General features: G+C 41.2%; 1 protein-coding gene across 2 annotated transcripts in view; it reads right to left on the bottom strand.

Annotated features, from left to right (window-relative positions):
• Positions 1-17,858, bottom strand: part of myo6a (myosin VIa) — a 173,263-nt gene that overhangs the window by 90,790 nt on the left and 64,615 nt on the right. For both annotated transcript variants that reach the window (XM_046060244.1, XM_046060243.1), the window contains exon 12: positions 10,027-10,171. In XM_046060244.1, the coding sequence (XP_045916200.1) occupies positions 10,027-10,171 (145 nt within the window). The remainder of the gene's footprint in view (positions 1-10,026; positions 10,172-17,858) is intronic.

The raw sequence follows: 17,858 nt of genomic DNA, 5'->3' as shown, positions 1-17,858 counted from the left end.
GGGGAAAGTCTTGTTTTTCATTTCATCTCTCCCGGTTTCCTCCAGGGGTCACAATTCTCCCGAATTCTCGTATTTCTCCCGATTAATGACAAATGTTCACACCTTGGCGGGCTGTTTGTTGCCTTTGTTACCGTTTCTTGCACTGTATAATCGCCCCAACTCTCTATCTCTGCTGTTTGAAACTGGGAAACTAGCATGAACATCGCCTCCCTGCTTCCAACTTTGGAGGTAGGGGAACTCGTTTACCAGATTGCATTGTAATATTTTTTTTGCAATCAGAAAAGCTAACAGGGAGTGATGCACAGCCTGGCCTCGGCGCCGCCTTGGAAGACAAATTCTAGAGCAATTCCTTTTCACCAGATTTATAAGGATACCTGTTTGAGACTTCTATTTCACTTTGGCTTGTAAAAATTGGTTCTGAATCAGCAAAAGTTTATGTGGAAAACTGCAGTGATTGGAAAAATTGCCTTTGTCCAGTTTTACTCGCGCATTTGTGTTAAACCCCTGGTGATTTATTATCACTGTCTCTACGAACTGCACTCACTGTCTAGGACTGCGTTCAAACCAGGATCTTCTGACAAGCAACGACTTTCAGTGGAATGATCCGGTGTTGATTCTTAAATTTCCAAGACTGATCCGTGCATTTATGCCTCTTTATCTGAACATTTGTGCTGGATGTAATGAGTGCATACACAATGAGCAAAATACAGTGTGGAAATCAAGTATTATCAAGTAAGCATTGTTTTTTTTATTTATTTGTGGAGTGAAAAGAAAGTGAAATTGAAGCATTAATGCTGAGAAACTATGTAAATTTAGTTTTTATCTTCAGGAACAGAATCAAATTAAAAATAATCTAATTGGAAAATCAGTGCTATGAACAAGTACCACTCTCTTTGTAGCCCTTCACACATTTCTTACGTCTCGCTCTGTTGCTCTCTCTCAACTCTTCTTCGTCTTCTCCTCTCCCTCACCTACTTTCTCCCTCAAAAAGCGTCACCACGTGCACACAGAAGCAACTAGGTTACTTGGCAGAAATCAGGTTGCACAATTAAATCACACGACACGTTTACGTCAGTGTGAACACAGTTTCAATTTGCTTTTCTGCCATGGCGTATAATTCAATTTCTGTCACACAAAGCATATAGAGCAGAAAAATAACACAAATAAAAGGAAACAAAAGGACAAATATCAGATTTTAATTCTCTCTAAATCCCATCTCCCTCCTACGCTCCCTCTCTTTACTCTCCCTCCCCTCTCTCTGCCTGTCTCTCGCCCTCTCACACACACAGCCGTCTGCACTCCTGCTTACATAACCCAGGCAAACAAATAACCAGCTTAGGTGAAGCAGCCAGCTGGCGGGAGTCCAACCCAACCGCCTCGCTTAAATTCACCTACTGGTCTCATTTGATCCACTTTTACTAATCTGTGAAAATCTCATACGAAGGGTGTGGATTGTATTGCTATTGCTCTTTGCTATAACGCTTTATCCAGTACAGGAAAGATTTAACATGTGCCGCTCTAAATTCTAGTGACGGGGGGGCTCTTACTTATGTGCATTTACATTTCTGTCTGTAGGATAATTGAATTAATGCTAATTATTGAGTTTTAGAGGTGAATTAGCCAGGTTAGACGTTTCCCCACTACTTCCAGTCCGTATGCTAAGCTAGGCTAACCACATCCAGCTCCACACGTAAAGCACATAGACAACAGTAACGTCCATTTTTCAATACGCGTTATCCAAAATATTGGAGTTATCCTTTAACTTTTCTGCTTTATCGGTCTTAGACTGTGTATTTGATTAAAGCGGAATTTCTTTAAAATGCACTTGTTTATTTTTACTTTCCCGACTGTGGTTTAAAGAGGAAGACTTCTTTAGTGCAGAGATTCTTTCATGATGACTGAAAGTAGGGTTAGGTATCAAGGTATCAACTTCCAAGAACCGTGGATTTTGATTCTGCTTCTCGGTTCCTAACTTTCTGCATACTGCATTTTACAGGAGCCGCTACGCCGACCTAACGTCACCTCATGTGTTAAGTCAACAAAGCATGAAGAAGAGAGTCCTTCTGTTTCCGGTCCTCGACCGTGGCGGGCCGCAGCAAACGCTCCAAAGTTTTGCTTAGCTTCACAAAAAAAGAGAACGACAGCAGAATGCAACAGCTGCAGTAAGGAGGTTTGGTGCGAGGCAGGAAGCAGCGCCGACATGACGGAGCATTTAAGTGCGATTTATACTTCTGCGTTGAATCAACGGCGTGGCCTCTGCGTAGCCCCGTACCCGTCGCCTGACGTGCACCTCTTCAAAAAGGTCGAGTCGCCGCCGACCGTAAGAACTGTGACTAGTCGGCAGGGTAGCCTCGCAATGCCTCCGAGCCAACAGGAAGTGTGCCATGCTTTGAAACCAGCGGCTGTAACACGGTGAATCAATATATTTGACAAAATGACTCGTTTCACTATTAGAATGCGACCAATTCGGTCGATAACATTTGAACAGCCGCGCGTATACATTTTTACCCACATTCACGTTAGCGGAGGGCTAAACCGGAAGTTAGTCTGCTCAGATGGCAAAAGTCAACACAGTGGACGCTGTAGCGTCAACTAACGTTTGGCGGTATAATTGCAGAACGACGGAGACACTGACGCACTATAAATGCATGGCTACCTACGCCGTAGGATTCGCACGTAGACCCGACGCCGGAGTATAAATCGAGCTTTACTTCAACACGGCGTGAATCTGAAGGAACACGCCATGTTCAACGTGTCACGCTCTCCCAGCTACAAATACGCCCCAGATCCAGCTAACGCTAACAGTAGCAACGTCTCAGGAACAAAACACAGGTGAGCTGTGTTCACCTTTCATACTGAACGGAAACCAACGATGGCTACAGATGATCTGAAATATAATTTTCTTAGAGACAAGTCCCCAGAGACGCCCGTCTAGGACGGAGACTCCTTTCACTTTAGTCACGAAGGGGAAGATGAACGAGGAGGATGAAGGTCAGCGAGCGCCTGACGAGATCTGTGGTGAAGGGGTTCATTCAGATGTCACCATTATTACTTCTCACAGCTGGATGAATTCTTGGAAAGGTGGTCAAACTTCTGAAAATCTATCCAACTAAGTCAAAAATTTTCACTCCTTTTCCTCATGCGGTTGCTGAATCATGCATCTATCTGCTCAAAAGATTCAGGAGTTTCAAGAGGCAGTGAGTCATAAATGCATTCATCAAAATATCCCTAAGATCTCACAGGCTATTTTATTTATATTCCATTTTTAACCTCTCAGATAAGCACTATAACAGCCCTACTTTAATATTCAATCCCTTTGAAACAGTTTGTTCCTGATTAAATTACACCAAGTATTAGTACCGCTGTTGTGTCTGGAAATTAAGACAGCATTTCCCATAAAACTCAGTTTTATTGTGCAGCTTCCCGTCAGTCCTCCTCCTCCCTGAAGGGGATGAACATGTTGGAAACCATTTTTTTCCCTTCCCCTCAACCATCTGCCGTCACCAGAAAGTCTGCCGCCTCCGTGTGCAAAGGAGGTCTTTTGCTGTCTCACTCTAAAGGTTTTTCATTTTGGCTTTAATGGAGAGAAGAAACATGTTGGAAGCGATTTTCCCCCCATCGGCTTTTCATTCCAGTCACCATCTGCCGTCAGCTCTGTTTGCTCTGGAAGAACAGCGCCCTCTTCAGGTGTGACCCTAAAAATCACCCTTTTTTGTGTGTGTGTGTGTGTGTGTGTGTGTGTGTGTGTGTGTGTGTGTGTGTGTGTGTGTGTGTGTGTGTGTGTAACTCATAATAATGTTCATCCATCAGTCACCCAGAAGTGATAAAACCGCTCTCCCCATTAATTGCGGCTTCTTTTTACAGTGTAGAAGCTGCAACAGGCCGACAGTCGTGATGCTTTTGTTGGTTTTCAACAAATTATGCCAACGTCTCTTAAACACTGTGAAAGTTCTGTCCAGATGTAGATCATTAAATCAGGGAGAAGAAAGTGAATATATGTAAACGAACGTGTGTCAGTGACACTTTATCCCTCTGCTTACTGCAGAGAGTGTAACTTTACAGGGTGCAGGGCGCCGTCAACCGACACTCAAGAGAGACAGACATGAAGCCGCTTTTAAATTCGTCTGCGCCGGCTCCTCTCTCCACAGCTTAAAGAGGAGAAATAAACATTAGCGTGGGAGGTTTGAAAATTGAGGCGTGTGGCTTGGCATTCAGATGGTGCGTGTCGAGGACCGAGCTGCCAGCAAAACAATCCCAGGCTTTAGAGCGACTGGGTTCATGGCTAGACGCAGACAGGGACTTTCGTTGAGGGGGCTGTCACTCTGTCTGTCTTTACGTTTCTATATCTGACTGTTTGTGTCTGGTGTTAATCTTGGAAACATCTTAATGTTGAATTTATGTTGATGCTTTTGTCATGACAAGGCAAGAAAAGTGTATGGTAAAAAAAATAAATAAACACATACCTGAGAGCTTAATTCAAGACAAAGGAAAGGGTTACAAGTAATGATACTTTCATTATAGATTAATTGCTTGATCAGCAGTTTGGTCTATAAAACGTCCCAGAATCACAAAATGACGTCTCTATATTGCTGGGGGGGGTATTCCATTTACATTAACATCCACTGTTTGGGCTGCCAGCTGCATGGCCTGCATGTAAAAACTGTTTTCAAAAAGACTTTGTGTGTTTGAATTCAGCAGCAAACGTTCCACCACAAAAGACTGTGTCCAGACACTCAGCAGCACTCTCGCTCACATTTCAATAAGGCGCCTCCGCTGTCACAGCTGAATGTTGTTCAAAAGCTTCCTGCAATGTTTTGGAGCAAATTGCTGCGTCGGCCAACCACATTCGTAGCGACGTGGTAACTGTACTCGTCCGCAGTCGCAGAAATGGAGAATAAAATGAATGAAAACTTTTAGGGTGTTGTTAAATCCTGGATCATAAACGTCTGGTGTCCGATAAGCCTGCTGTCTACAGGGACTGGATCAGAAAACCCTCACCTGGGTCGTCCTCTTCCGTCTACTTGATGTGATATTAACTCTGCAGAAATCCTTTCCTTAACGACTGGAACAAACCAGCTACCGTACCTCGACTGCTTCCTGTCTGGTGTGTGCGTCCACAACATGGCATGTTTGTTGTTGTTTGCCCTCAGATTAGGTTAAGGCCTTGAAGAGTGATCCCAACGGTTGTACTAGCTGGATATGAGTATCTCTGCCTGGTGCTATGTGTTTGTCTCTCTGCCCTCCCGTCTCATCTTCACTCTCAGGATTAAGTTATTAGTTTAATTGAACTCTTCGCGAAAGAGCAGTGCGGTCTGACGGAGGGGGTTTGTTTAGGTATCAGTTCACTCCAGCTCTGAGCCCCCGGTACGCTTTAATACCTGAAGCCCTCCCTCGGCGTTGAGCACTGAGCCGTAAAAATGGCATAATACTCGTCGTCCTCCTCCTCCTCCGTAACGCTTCACAGGTTCCAGTTTATCTTGTTAAGCTGGAGCCGATTGGTAAAGCTGTGAATGGTTCAAGCTGCACGTCTGGTTGTCGACGCTTCATTTCTTGCCCTCAAGTTCATTTTAAGTCTTTAGCTGTCACCAAGTCGCGCCGGCGTCCACCTGGTTTAAAGTTAATGCCCTCACAAAAGTCATCGCTTGTGACTTTAGCATTTTATTCCTCATGCTGCCGTTACAATTGTTCAACAACAGTGGTGGAAATACTTTTATTATACTTCCATTATATTATACTAAATTTCAACTGTTGAATTCTCCCAGAACATTTTTTGCTGGAGTGAACGAGCCGTTTCAGTAGAGCTGCAACGATTAATCGATTTATTTAATTAGTTGACAACTGTTAAATTAATCAACAACTATTTTGTTAAATCGATTAATCTCTTTCAGTCCGGAGGAAGAAATTCTCTGATTCCAGCTCCTCAAATGTAAAGTTAATATTTCCTGATTTCTTTTCTCCTCTGTAAACTGAATGTATTTGGGTTGTGCTTTGAGAAACACTATTTTCTGGACCTAACTACTAATCCAATAATTGAGAGAATAATCCACAGATTTATCGATAATGAAAATAATTGTTAGTTGCAGCCCTACTGCTCAGCAATGTTTATTTAGTTTGGAAAAAAGTCTCACTGCATATTCATTTACTAGACAGATTTGTGCAACAGGTATCGCACGTTTATTATGCAAAACTCTACCTGCGAGTCTGCTGGCTGCGTCTCAGCGCGTGGCGCGGGGTTACTTTACCGTCATGGCGTACGGCGCCGACTTGCATTAGCTGTGTGGAGATGATTCTCGCCGCTAGCGACGTTATCAGAATATAGGTGAGACCATCCTTGAATAAACCAAAACCTGGAGAGTTAAACGCCGCAGCAAACACAACCTCCTCTGCACAAACACACATTAGTGTTTTCTTGCACCATATGTGCCCTAACATGCCAACTGTCACAGACCATGTAAATTAGGCCACTCACAGTTTAGCATGTGGTGCTAACTGGAGAGAATTTTAATGTTTTTTTTCACCAGCGTTGCAGCCTCTTGACGAAGAAACCAGCTTGTGTCCTTGTTTTACATCCCTGCTGGACAGAGGAACATCACAAACAGTGACTGCCACAGCGCTTTGAGCGAGGCATCATAAGACTGATGAAAGTATTTAATCGTGCCTTAAATATAAATTTTGACAGAACTGATATAAATGAAGCAACCAACACTAGACAAACTTTCCCTTGCCTGGATAATTTGTGCTTTTATTCACCGTGACTTTCTAAATAGGGGCCATTAATAATATTAGAGGAGGATGTTTTTCCATCAGCATAATTTGTGATGCCTTTAAAGCTGCAGCAAACCATAAAGGTCACCTTCAGTGAAGGAGCCTGTAAACAGGAATCCCCTCGATGTTGGAGGCACTGTGGGGAATAAAATACGCCGTTTGTTGCATCCATCTGTCTTTATGTGACTACAGATCATTGCCAAGATCACAAAGACATGTGCAGTGACATGGAGGTCAGTGGTGAAGTCTAAATTACAGGAATAAAGGGAGATAATGCATAAAAAAGAAGTTTGTTTTTCCTTTTCCTTTTGGATTTAGGGTCTAAAGTATTTTCTGCAGGACTGTAAAAATAGCTACAGGTGAGGAACTTGGTATTTCAGGGTCAGCCTGTAACAAAAACTGCTCTTGTTGGATGATATATTGTCAGATAAATGATTGCAATAAAAAATATTATTGTCATTTTAAGACGATTTTATGCCATTGATTTAACAATAATTCAAAGAGCAATGACGTTTTTCTTAATAAGAATATTCAGACACTGGAATTGGGATGTGAAAAATGTAAATATGAATATAAATAAAATACCAAAACTACAATGGACTCTCGGGTTATTAATAATTGTATTGAATAAACATTTGGCACATAACATGTAGTTAGTCGTATTGCTGCTTTTTGTTACCTGTATTAAACAAAGCCAAACTTTCTGGCTGCAATTATACAGTCATCAGGAAAAAGACGAGTAACACGTTATCTCCATTTCACCCGGCGCCGTGTTACAGAAACTTCCTAACCTGCGGATCCTATCCTAACTGCTTGGTAACCATGGTAATAAGGGTTAGGAAGTGATTCAGGAAAAAGGCCGTTACAGATTAACACTTCCTCAAGGTCAATATTCCTTTCCTAATTAAAAGAAGCATCCTAACTTTGTAAAATCTTAAATAAACTCTCCTAACGTTTACTTTTCCACCAGCTAGTGTTTGCTAACTCGTTTAATCCACATGGCTGCTCTTTTATTGCTTTTACAAAATCAAGAAGATGACATGACGTCACACTGAGACATTTCCCGCCGTTTGGAGTTAAAGTATCCTAACATATCTGAACATTTTTAAAACATTTAACACATTTCTTTCACGTGCTCTTCTGCGCCTGCTCTGGATGTGTGATTCAGTAGTCGGTGCTGAAATATGGAAGTCTGACGGGGGAGCTTAGTGAGGAGACTATAAAAATGAGGAGGAGCATCGTCAGTCTGACATGAAACTGGCAAAACATGTAACTGAATGCTAATTGAAGAGTTAGGTAAATATTAAAATAAACATTTTCTCCATCAACAGTATCCTCAGCGGATGTTGTTGTCAGAAAAGCCTTCTGGGAAAATCTAGGAAACCAGTAACTGAGTTAGAAGTAGGCACACCAAACATGTACGTCATATAAATGTGAAGAGCGACCTTCAGTCACCTCTGAACTTTCCAAATCAAACTAATTTCAGCGTCCAGATGCTTCGCTGAACGTCCAGATGGCTCGCCACTTTATTCATAATAACTGTTGCATTTGATCCGGTGTTTGTGCGCGACCGTCTTTCTTTCTGGACAATAAGACGAGGAGGCGAGTCAGCCAGCTGTTTGAGAGCCTCGTTTGGGTTTACTGTACATTCTGACATCAGCTGAAGCGAGCGTTTGCTCGTCTCTACGGACAGGAGGCAAGCAATACATCAACCATCTGCTCTACCGGTGTTTGTTTCCTCTAATAAGTCAGTGGGTTACGTGTTTGTGTGCTGTTAGACGGTGTGCGGCCGCAACATACATTAGAGGGGCTGTGAAGTAAAAAAAAGGAAAATACAAAGTCCTGCTACACATTTCTTACAGTAAAGGACTGAATAGTTTTAGTTTAAATAAAAATCTCTCATGACAAAGTCCATTTAGCAGCTGCTCTGGAGCTTTCGGTCGTATCACAGAGACTTCCTCAGCACATGGAGTTTCCTCCGTGTTCATGAAATTGTAGATGTTGAAATGTCCCTTTTTTTCCTGAGCACTTTAAAGTCACTGTAATTTATATTTTTATAATAAGGTCTGAAATGACGAATGAAGCTTCAGAGAGTTATCAGCTAAACCTGCAGCTCCTCTCAGCTTTACAGAGTTTTATGTGTGTTTTTGCGCAGGGATGCAAATAATTAACATTTTCCTTATCAATTCATTGCGTAGTCCATTAAAGGTCATGTATATTCAGTTCTGCAGCCTGACTGTCTTCTCTTTGTCTGATGTTTTTGCAACCAGCGGCACCGGACGTGACCATATTTGGACGAGACGTTGGAGCTAACGGCCGTGTGTGGAGATCATTTTAACAGGGCTGATAATTTTGTCAAGCTAAAACTAAATGTGCCTACCAGAAAAAGTGAACAACAAACTCCCGATACGCTTTTTCAACGGCGCTGGTTAAATTTAAGTCCGGTGAGCAGTAAAAGTGCAGTTCTGGCTCTCTCCTCGTTCAGATGGGAGCCTGGTCTTGATAGTCCAAAAGACGTCTGCTGAGTTGCATGACTTGCCTATAAGGACTTTGTTTCTGCTCCATGTTCCTCTAAACGGGACCATAATTTACTAAATGAACATCACGCTGTGTTGAAGAAGACTTGAAACTAGCGACTGAGACCATAAACTCATCAGGAAAGTGTTTACTGAGGGAATAAATCAGCTGACAAGTAGAAACATTTTAACATTATTTCTAATGGAACTGGACTTCTTTTTGGAGACCCCAAAAAAAAACAGAAGAGTCGCCCCCTGCTGGCCGTTCGACAGAATGCAGGTTTAGGGGACTTCGGCGTTCGCATCAGTTCTCAGACCGGAAGCTTCCCGCTTGGTGTAAAATAAAATAAAATACCCCATTCACAATAATGGCAGTGGCTTTCCTCAGCCCTGAGCAGTGCCTCTCAGGCCTTTGCAAATAAGGCAGCCTGTCTAAGGGATGGTCATATCCAGCACAATTAATGTGCGTCAATATGTCCTGTATGTATGAGTGCGTGCTGAAGAACATGTATAAATAAAAATATAATGTTATTTACAAATGATACCTCGGATGATAAGCTTGACCTTGCTTTATAAATTGTGGTGGTTATGTTTTTATATGCATATATACACACACACACACACACACACACACACACACACTGAGGCTCTGCTGTTGTTAATCTCAGTGTGCGTGCAGTCCATGTGTTTGTGTGTTATCGGTGAATGCGCTACATGTGTGTGTCAGCAAAGGCAGGCCTCTTACTTGATGACTGTTCCTTTGGCGCCCCCTGCTGTCGTGAGCATGACCCTGGTGGTGAGGCTGACTCTCAGGTCCTCCTCCTCCAGGCCCAGCAGCTCGGCGCAGTACTCCAGCGTCTGGCTCGACTGGTTCTTGATAGCGCAGCCACCTGGAAGACGAGCAGAGAGGCAAACATCAGCTCCACACGTCGTCAGGCGCAGTAAGACGAAAGGGAAGGTTGGAGCAAGCAAGAGCCTGTGGGTTCACACACTGAAGCTAAATGCTAATGTTGCTGCCGGTGGGCTGGGTGAGAAAATCAAACATCCCCATGTTTGAATACAATACGTCAATATAAACTGGTGGAGGTTTATTATACTCATGCTGGATAAGCACAGAGTACTAGTCATGAAATTAAATTACCTTTATTTCAGTACAGGATTGCTGGGTAATGTAGGAGATAACTAACCAAACAAGCAGTAGAGAAATTAGCTTTTTATTGGAATTCAATCACGCAATCTCAAACTATTTATCGTATATATCAATATTACAAAGACAATACCTAGTCTTATATCATAAACCTGACTTTATTTGGATGAGCACGTAATGCCAGGTTCCAAGTGAAGGCTGAAAGCTACAGTTTTTAGCTTTTTGTACAGTGACAGCTTTGAACTTTAATACAAAAATCCTTTAATGTCATAAACTACACAGTAACCTGTGTGTTTCCCACCAAGCCGGCCTGTGATTGCTTTAAAACAAAAGTTAGAGGAAAGGCCAAAGATCAACGATCAGACAATCCACACTTAGGACATATTTGGTGTAAAATAGAAGCAGTGTGAAACGGTTAGTTATACCTTTAAGTAACTTAAATGATACCAAACATAATCCAAATATCCCAAAAGTAGTGACTTCTTCTCTAAATAGTTACTTCTTCCTACCAACATTTTGAAAATAAGAAACCATTAATTGGATCTAAAGACTCTTTTGCCGTCCCCAAACAAAACTTCAGATCAAAATCAGCGCGTTCATGTTTAATGAACAAGGGCCGTCGTCTTGTGTCGTCCGTGGCTTCAAACCAGCTCCCAAACGTCTCATCACATCAGTTTGACTTGACAGAATGAGGAAAGATCTGAACATCATCCATTTACATTAACTTTCTGATTAATAGCGGTGGGGTGGGGTGGGGGTGGATGGGTGAAAGAGACGCTGCGGACATTTACGAACGAAGTACAGCAGCATAAAATCATTGATTATTTGAATCTCCCGACGCTCCGACAGGATCGGTCAGGATGAGCTGACAGCAGCTTCTCTGATCGGGAAAGTTATTGATTAAAGCACAAACGCACAGCCTGTAGAAATCTATTTACCCATGATTCATCAGGGGAGCTACCGTTTTGTTAAGAGGCGCACAGCTCCCTGTAGTTTGCACCTTGCTTACAGTTTCAGCCGTCGGATTCCCGCAACAGGAAACAACGTTACTGTCCTGGCGTCTCTTTCTAATGTTGTGTTGTGTGTGTAAAAGCTCTCGCGGAGATCCTTCCGTTTCGTTCAAATACAAGATTTATCTGACCAAAAAAAAAAAAAAATACAAATTCTCCGGGCTTGACCTTCAATAGAACCTATGAACTCAAAAAATCTTATAATACGGTCACTAATCGTTTCCTCTCTCAAACAGAGGAACTTCCCAAGCTGTCACCCAGCCCCTCATTATATCTGTGAAATGAGTCAACTAATGTCGGTAAAAATGATTACCTTAACTGTTATTTCCAAAGTTTCTTAAATCAAAATCCATAATCTAAATCTCTTGATCTCAAAATTTTAACAGAAAGAATAATACAAATTCAAGTCACCTTGTTTTACTATAAATTAGTGACTTAATCGGAATAAACTTTTACGTGGAGAGACAGTTTCAGCCATGTCCAGCTGCCTTTGGATAACTATGACCTGGAAGACATATTTCCAGTAGTTTCCTCCCACATCATAAACAGAGAAGTCTAAACTCTGATGTGTTTCTGATGGAGCGGTGACCTGGTCAGGTCGTCTCTCTCTCTCTGATCAAACTTCTGGCAACGTGCCAAAGGATTAGAGGTGTGTGTGTGAAAAATATGAATGAAGTCATCTTTTACTGATGACACATTGACAACTCAGCCGACGTGCGCCCTACTGCTGAAGGCGAGGCCAACGCGCGGCGCTCATCACGTCTGCAGCAAGAGGGAGCGTTAACACCCACGTGCTGCGAACCGTGCAGGTACGAACAAAGCCCAGAAGAGAGTCGAGAGGAAGGAGGAAGTTTAAATCTTCATGCGGAAGGTTGTCATGTCGTCTTGAAGGCCGCAGCAGCTGATGAATGAATTTATAAGAGTTGGCATCGCAGACTGGATCAGGATGTGAAATCTAATTAAACCCGCAGTCATTAGCTTGCTGATAATGTTCTTGGTAACTAATGATTATTTTCCATATTGATTAAAAGAATATGGATGGTGTGTAATTCTGTGGCTCTCCGACTTTAAGCCCATTGGTTCCTACTGAGACTTTAAGAGCGTCTCCAAATTTCCGTGAAGGGATAATCATAAAGTTTACGTTGAAGATAAAGTTTGATTGTCAAAAAATTGGGAGGGAAAGTCAATTAATTAATTAAATTGCTTTAATTGTTGGAGCGACAATAACCCAAAACCAAAGCATTTCCTTTAAAGGAAAGTAGAATCACATCAACATTGGCTTAAACTACCTGCACACATGAAGTCATAAACACGATAGGAAGTTAATGAAAACACCTCAGAGTATTAGAGATACGTCCCTGATCGATGCCAACAATCAATAGCTCCTGAAAGCTAAGCTAATATTAAATCAATGTCTGGACTAAATGAAGCCGCTGTGGAAGGAAATGCTCCGAGATCACTTTAGAGCAAAGCCAAGGACTCAGACCTAATTCCTAGTTAATTAAGCTTCATTATCTGAAGCCTCTCCTGAGAGATTCCTCTTTGCTTTGAATGTCAGCGCTCTCCGCCGAACGCCAAAGGTCCGGTGATTTACAGGAAGACACCGACGATTCTGACAATGAGCGAGTACGTTCACATCAGTTTGACCTGCAGCCGATACCGTTTGCGGAGTACAATTTTCATAATCTATACAAAGCTTCAATACACCGAACGCACGCGGAGATGAATCTACTGGTGGATCCGTTCATAATGTTTGCAAAATAACAGAGTTGTCAAAACATATTCTGCTGAGCCAGCCGCTGCTTTCGGGGCTACGATTTGCAGGCGTCTATTCTTCTATTTAAACCTTTTCAACCCTGCCAAACCCATCGCCGACAGGCTTCATTCAAACGTCAAAAGCTTCCGGAGATGTCGGGCTGACTTTTAGGGAAATGTGTACGAACTGATGTCAGATGTTTAGCTCCTTAACGAGAGCTGAAGATTTCACTTTTATAGTTTACATCAATCCATATGATGTGTAATTAGGGCTGGGCAATAAAACAATAATGATAATTATCATAATACAATTTTCCTCAATAACAATAAAACAAATATATCGCTAATAAATGTTTGATTTAATCCATTAGAATTACAAAAACTTAATTTTACTATTAATATATTTATTTTGTTGAGCAGACTGAAAAAAGATTTTATCATAATCGTTTTAAAAGTTCTACCTCAGGTTTGTGAAGCGATCCGCTTTTTGTCACGTTCTGACCATAAAGAAACAGAATTAACCTTCTGGTTTTTCTTTAACTTTCACTCAGGAGCTAAAATCTGCCTTCAAAGTAAACCATGCTGAATAAAACTGGCCCACAGTTGAACCCAATTGCTGACCAGTGGGATACAGTATGTTATTTTAAGGCCTGGAGAGACTGAGTGGTGTGTGGATTCTCTTGCTTGCTATATTATTTAAAAAACAAAAAAAAGACCACCTTGCTGTATTATCGCTGCCGACGGTCAAGTTGACATTTAACAGCACTCAGGTCGCCAAATGTCCCAGTGCTCACAGTAAAGGAACCTGGCAATCTGCCAACTGGGCTTTTAGAGTGTTTTAGCTGTACTTATAAATGAATATCAGTAAAATGTCACTGGTAAGGACTTCTTCCGGGAATTAAAATAAATCCAAATCTAAAAATGAAAGTCTCGAGGAGCAGGGAGACCAGAACGTTCAAAGAACGACGTGGCTGTGATAAAACAATCCTAATACCAGACAGATACAGATCACGGATACTAAAACATCTGCTTGAACTAGAAGATGAATTTGAAGGCTTCCCTGACCTCTGACTAAATACATGTCCAATCACTTAAAATCAGTTAACCCCCAGACATCCCATCACAAAGCCCTAACATACCAGGAGCTGAAACCAGAGAAGCTGGTCCTGAGACTCTCTGCAGTAACAAGTCCCCAACAGCCTCAGGACAGCAACACCAACTCAAGCAGACCAAACCAAATTATCAGCCAGCAGAAAGAAAAATATATTGAATACTGGAAAGAAACGACCAAAACACAAAGTAAATCACAATGTTATCTGACCCTAAACAGAGAATTCACACTGGGAAACTACCTGAGCACAATAAAATGCCCTAAACTAAGAAAAATGTTGACAACATCCAGACTGAGTGAACACAGCCTGGCCACAGACAGAGCTGGCTACCACAAGAGGAGAGACACTGTGGACCAGTAGAGACAGAGCTGCTCTTTCTAACCTCATGCCCCAAATATAAAACACTAAGACACTTCATTCAATTCATATCAGACACACAGAAACTCCCCTATTTACTGGGAGAAATGCCCAAATGTCAAATAATTGCAGCAAAATATGTCTCCTCAAGCCATGAAGTGAGGACAACCAGTGGAAACTCAGAATAGTCGCATAAATATAATAATTATACTGTTATTAAGTTATTACTTTCATTGTCTGTTATCCAAGTAATTTTTCCTTTTATTTAATTTTTTTTTTTAAATCTCACATTTGATACAGATTTTTTTATATTTTTTTTGTCTATTAATATACACAAACACACTCACTTTTACTGTTTTATTTACTTTATTTTTTATATATATATATATATATTTTTTTTTTATTTAGTGATTAATGATCTGTATAAAATGAATTGTTCTTTTGTAAATTATTTGTAGCTTTGGCAATATTGTTGTTTTACATTCATGCCAATAAAGCTAGATTGAATTGAAAAATACAATAAAACCCTATATGTGAAATAAGTAATTTACATCTGCAGATGTTTCTAGATCTTCCCCTTGTTATATTTTCTCTCTGTGTTCAACGTTTAGGGCTGTCTGGATCTCCATCTTTTATTTCTGATCACGTCTTCTACTGTGCACTTCTACTTGATTGATTCTCTGCCACAGGTCAGTAAGTCTGATGAGTCCAGCCGTCAGATCTGTAATATTCTAGGATGGCAGGCATTATTTTCTGGTTGTAAGCCAGTAAGTAAAGTTTATTTAATATAGCACCTCTCACAGATCAAGGTCATAAGAAATAAGAACATGTATACAGTATAGAAACATTAATTAATACGTCAATTTTAAGGATTATTTCTATTTTTTGATTTTCTTTTTTTTACTTTCCAGCTTTTTACTAATATTGTTTCTATTTATTTAGCACCTCAATCAGGGACATGAGCAACTGCAACAACAAGAGATCAATAAAGTATTTGCTGAAACACAGACATCATTATAAAAACAGTAAAAACAACAATCAAACACAAACACCACAAACAGACCATCGCACACATTAGACGGCACGAGGCGAGACGAAGAAATAAAAGAGTCTTCAGCTTCTTTTTTAAAAGGCGTGAACAGAGACGGCAGAAGGTAAGTCTAAAGGAAGCGTGCTCCACATAGTCGGAGGTTCGATCACCTTTTGTTTTCACTCGAGCGTGAGGAACTACTGGTGGAGCAGGTCCGAGATGGACCCAGGTGCCTGAACATGCAGAACCTTAAAGTGAATCCTTGTCTTTGTCTCAGCTCTGTATGACAGAACTTGTCTTGACACTGGACTTAAACAGGGCTCATCTTTGTTTGTCTGAACTAGAACTAAGAAAAGCTCTTCTTGGCCCCGCCCAGGACAGAATAAATCTCCCTCGATCCAAACTGCAAACTGTAAGTGAAGCCGGTCTGAAAAACTGGATGATTACCTCGTCTGACTGAACACGAGCCATGATAGCCACCCGCTGCGAGAAACAGTCTATTTAATAGGCGCCCCGCTGCGCTTCCTCTACTTCCCTGCGGAGGGAGAAAACGACGGGGAGGAACCGAGAGCTGAGGAACTTGACTGCTGAAGTTCAAAAGGATCAGTTGATTTTCATGGAAACTGCGCCTCCCCGGAGGGTTTAGCGTGTGAAAAACGAGGCGAGGTGGGGCATCTGAGACAACCGTGCAGCAATACGACACGTGAAATGTAGAGAATATAACGCTTGAAATCACTATGAATATGAATAATTATGTAATTAATTAATTTCCCTTTCAGTGAAAAGAAAAATAATTGAAGGGATGTTGCCGACACCAACGCCACATATTCCAAAACCATTTATCTTCGACCACAGTGAGACTGAACTGAGAAGAAGGCTGAATATTACAGTAATCAATCAAAGTGCAGAGTCTTGAAGGATGAGATCAAAATGGCATCTGCCTCCTGGGAACCAAACTGGTGACGTTTAGGAGTCAGAAGCACGCGAGATGGATGGTTTCAGATACGGCGCGAATGCAATCGCAGATCCGCCGCAGGCTGAAGTCTGAAAACTCATCAGTTAGATGATAAACTATCCTCCCCCTCTCATACATGTGGCCTCAGAGTTCAATGCAGAAGGTAAACGCGGCGGTGGAGGAAGTATTCACATCCTTTACTAGAGTAAAAGTACTAATGCTTCACTTTAAAAATACTCAAGTCACAAGAAAAAGTCCTGCAAGTATTACCAACAAAATGTACTTAAAGTATCAAAAGGTAAGTCCATTTTTTTTATTACCCAAGCATGAATGTTTAAGCAGCATTTTATTCTTGCAGAGTTCAAGCTCAATTTTAACTGCTGCAACTAATGATTCTTTTCACTGATTTATCTGCTGATTATTTTCTTGATAAGTTAATTTATTGTTTGGTTTGTAAAACCTAAGAAACTAGTGAGAAATGGGTAGGGTCTACCTTCATACATTAAATTCTATGGTTGGCGCCGTTAAGAAGGGGAAAAAAGTAAAATAAAGATCTCCGTGTCGAGCAAGACGAGTTAAAATCAGACAAAATAAAAGCAACAAATCAAACAAAAACTTAAATAAAAGATTATTTAACAACCATCCATTGACCAGGAGTCTAAAACCCCTCTGTCAGCTTAAATAAACTTAATGAACTGAACTGGTTTCTAAACGTTTTGTTGATTATTATTATTTGATTGATTATTTAGATTTATTTTGGTGTGTTTTAGCATATTTTAAAATTTATTTATAGCATTTGTTTTATCGAAACCCATTAAAATTTGGGTTTGGTGATGTTTCCCCTGAGATACAGGGGCGGCTGTGGCTCAGGAGGTAGAGCGGGTTGGCCGTTAATCGGAAGTTCAATCCCCGGCTCCCCCTGGTCGGAGTGTCCTTGGGCGAGATACTGAACCCCGAATTGCCCCGATTCCAGTCACAGTGGATTAAGCTAAATGTGAAGCTCTCGCTTTGTAATTTTACCTTTGCAGCTGTTGGAACTAGAACAAATTAAACAAATTAAAGCTAATTATGAGTATCGCCTTAAACCTTTAAACTCTCACATTTTGGGGACATTTCCCGTTCCGCCAGTGTATGAATGAGTATGACTGGTGAATGCAGATGTAGTGTAAAAGCGCTTTGAGTGGTCGAAAAGACTAGAAAGGCGCTATACA

The sequence above is a fragment of the Micropterus dolomieu genome, linkage group LG10 (genome assembly GCF_021292245.1).
Source record: "Micropterus dolomieu isolate WLL.071019.BEF.003 ecotype Adirondacks linkage group LG10, ASM2129224v1, whole genome shotgun sequence".
Taxonomy (NCBI): domain Eukaryota; kingdom Metazoa; phylum Chordata; class Actinopteri; order Centrarchiformes; family Centrarchidae; genus Micropterus; species Micropterus dolomieu.
Note: the sequence above shows the minus strand (reverse complement) of the source record. Positions and strands in the feature narration are given on the sequence as shown.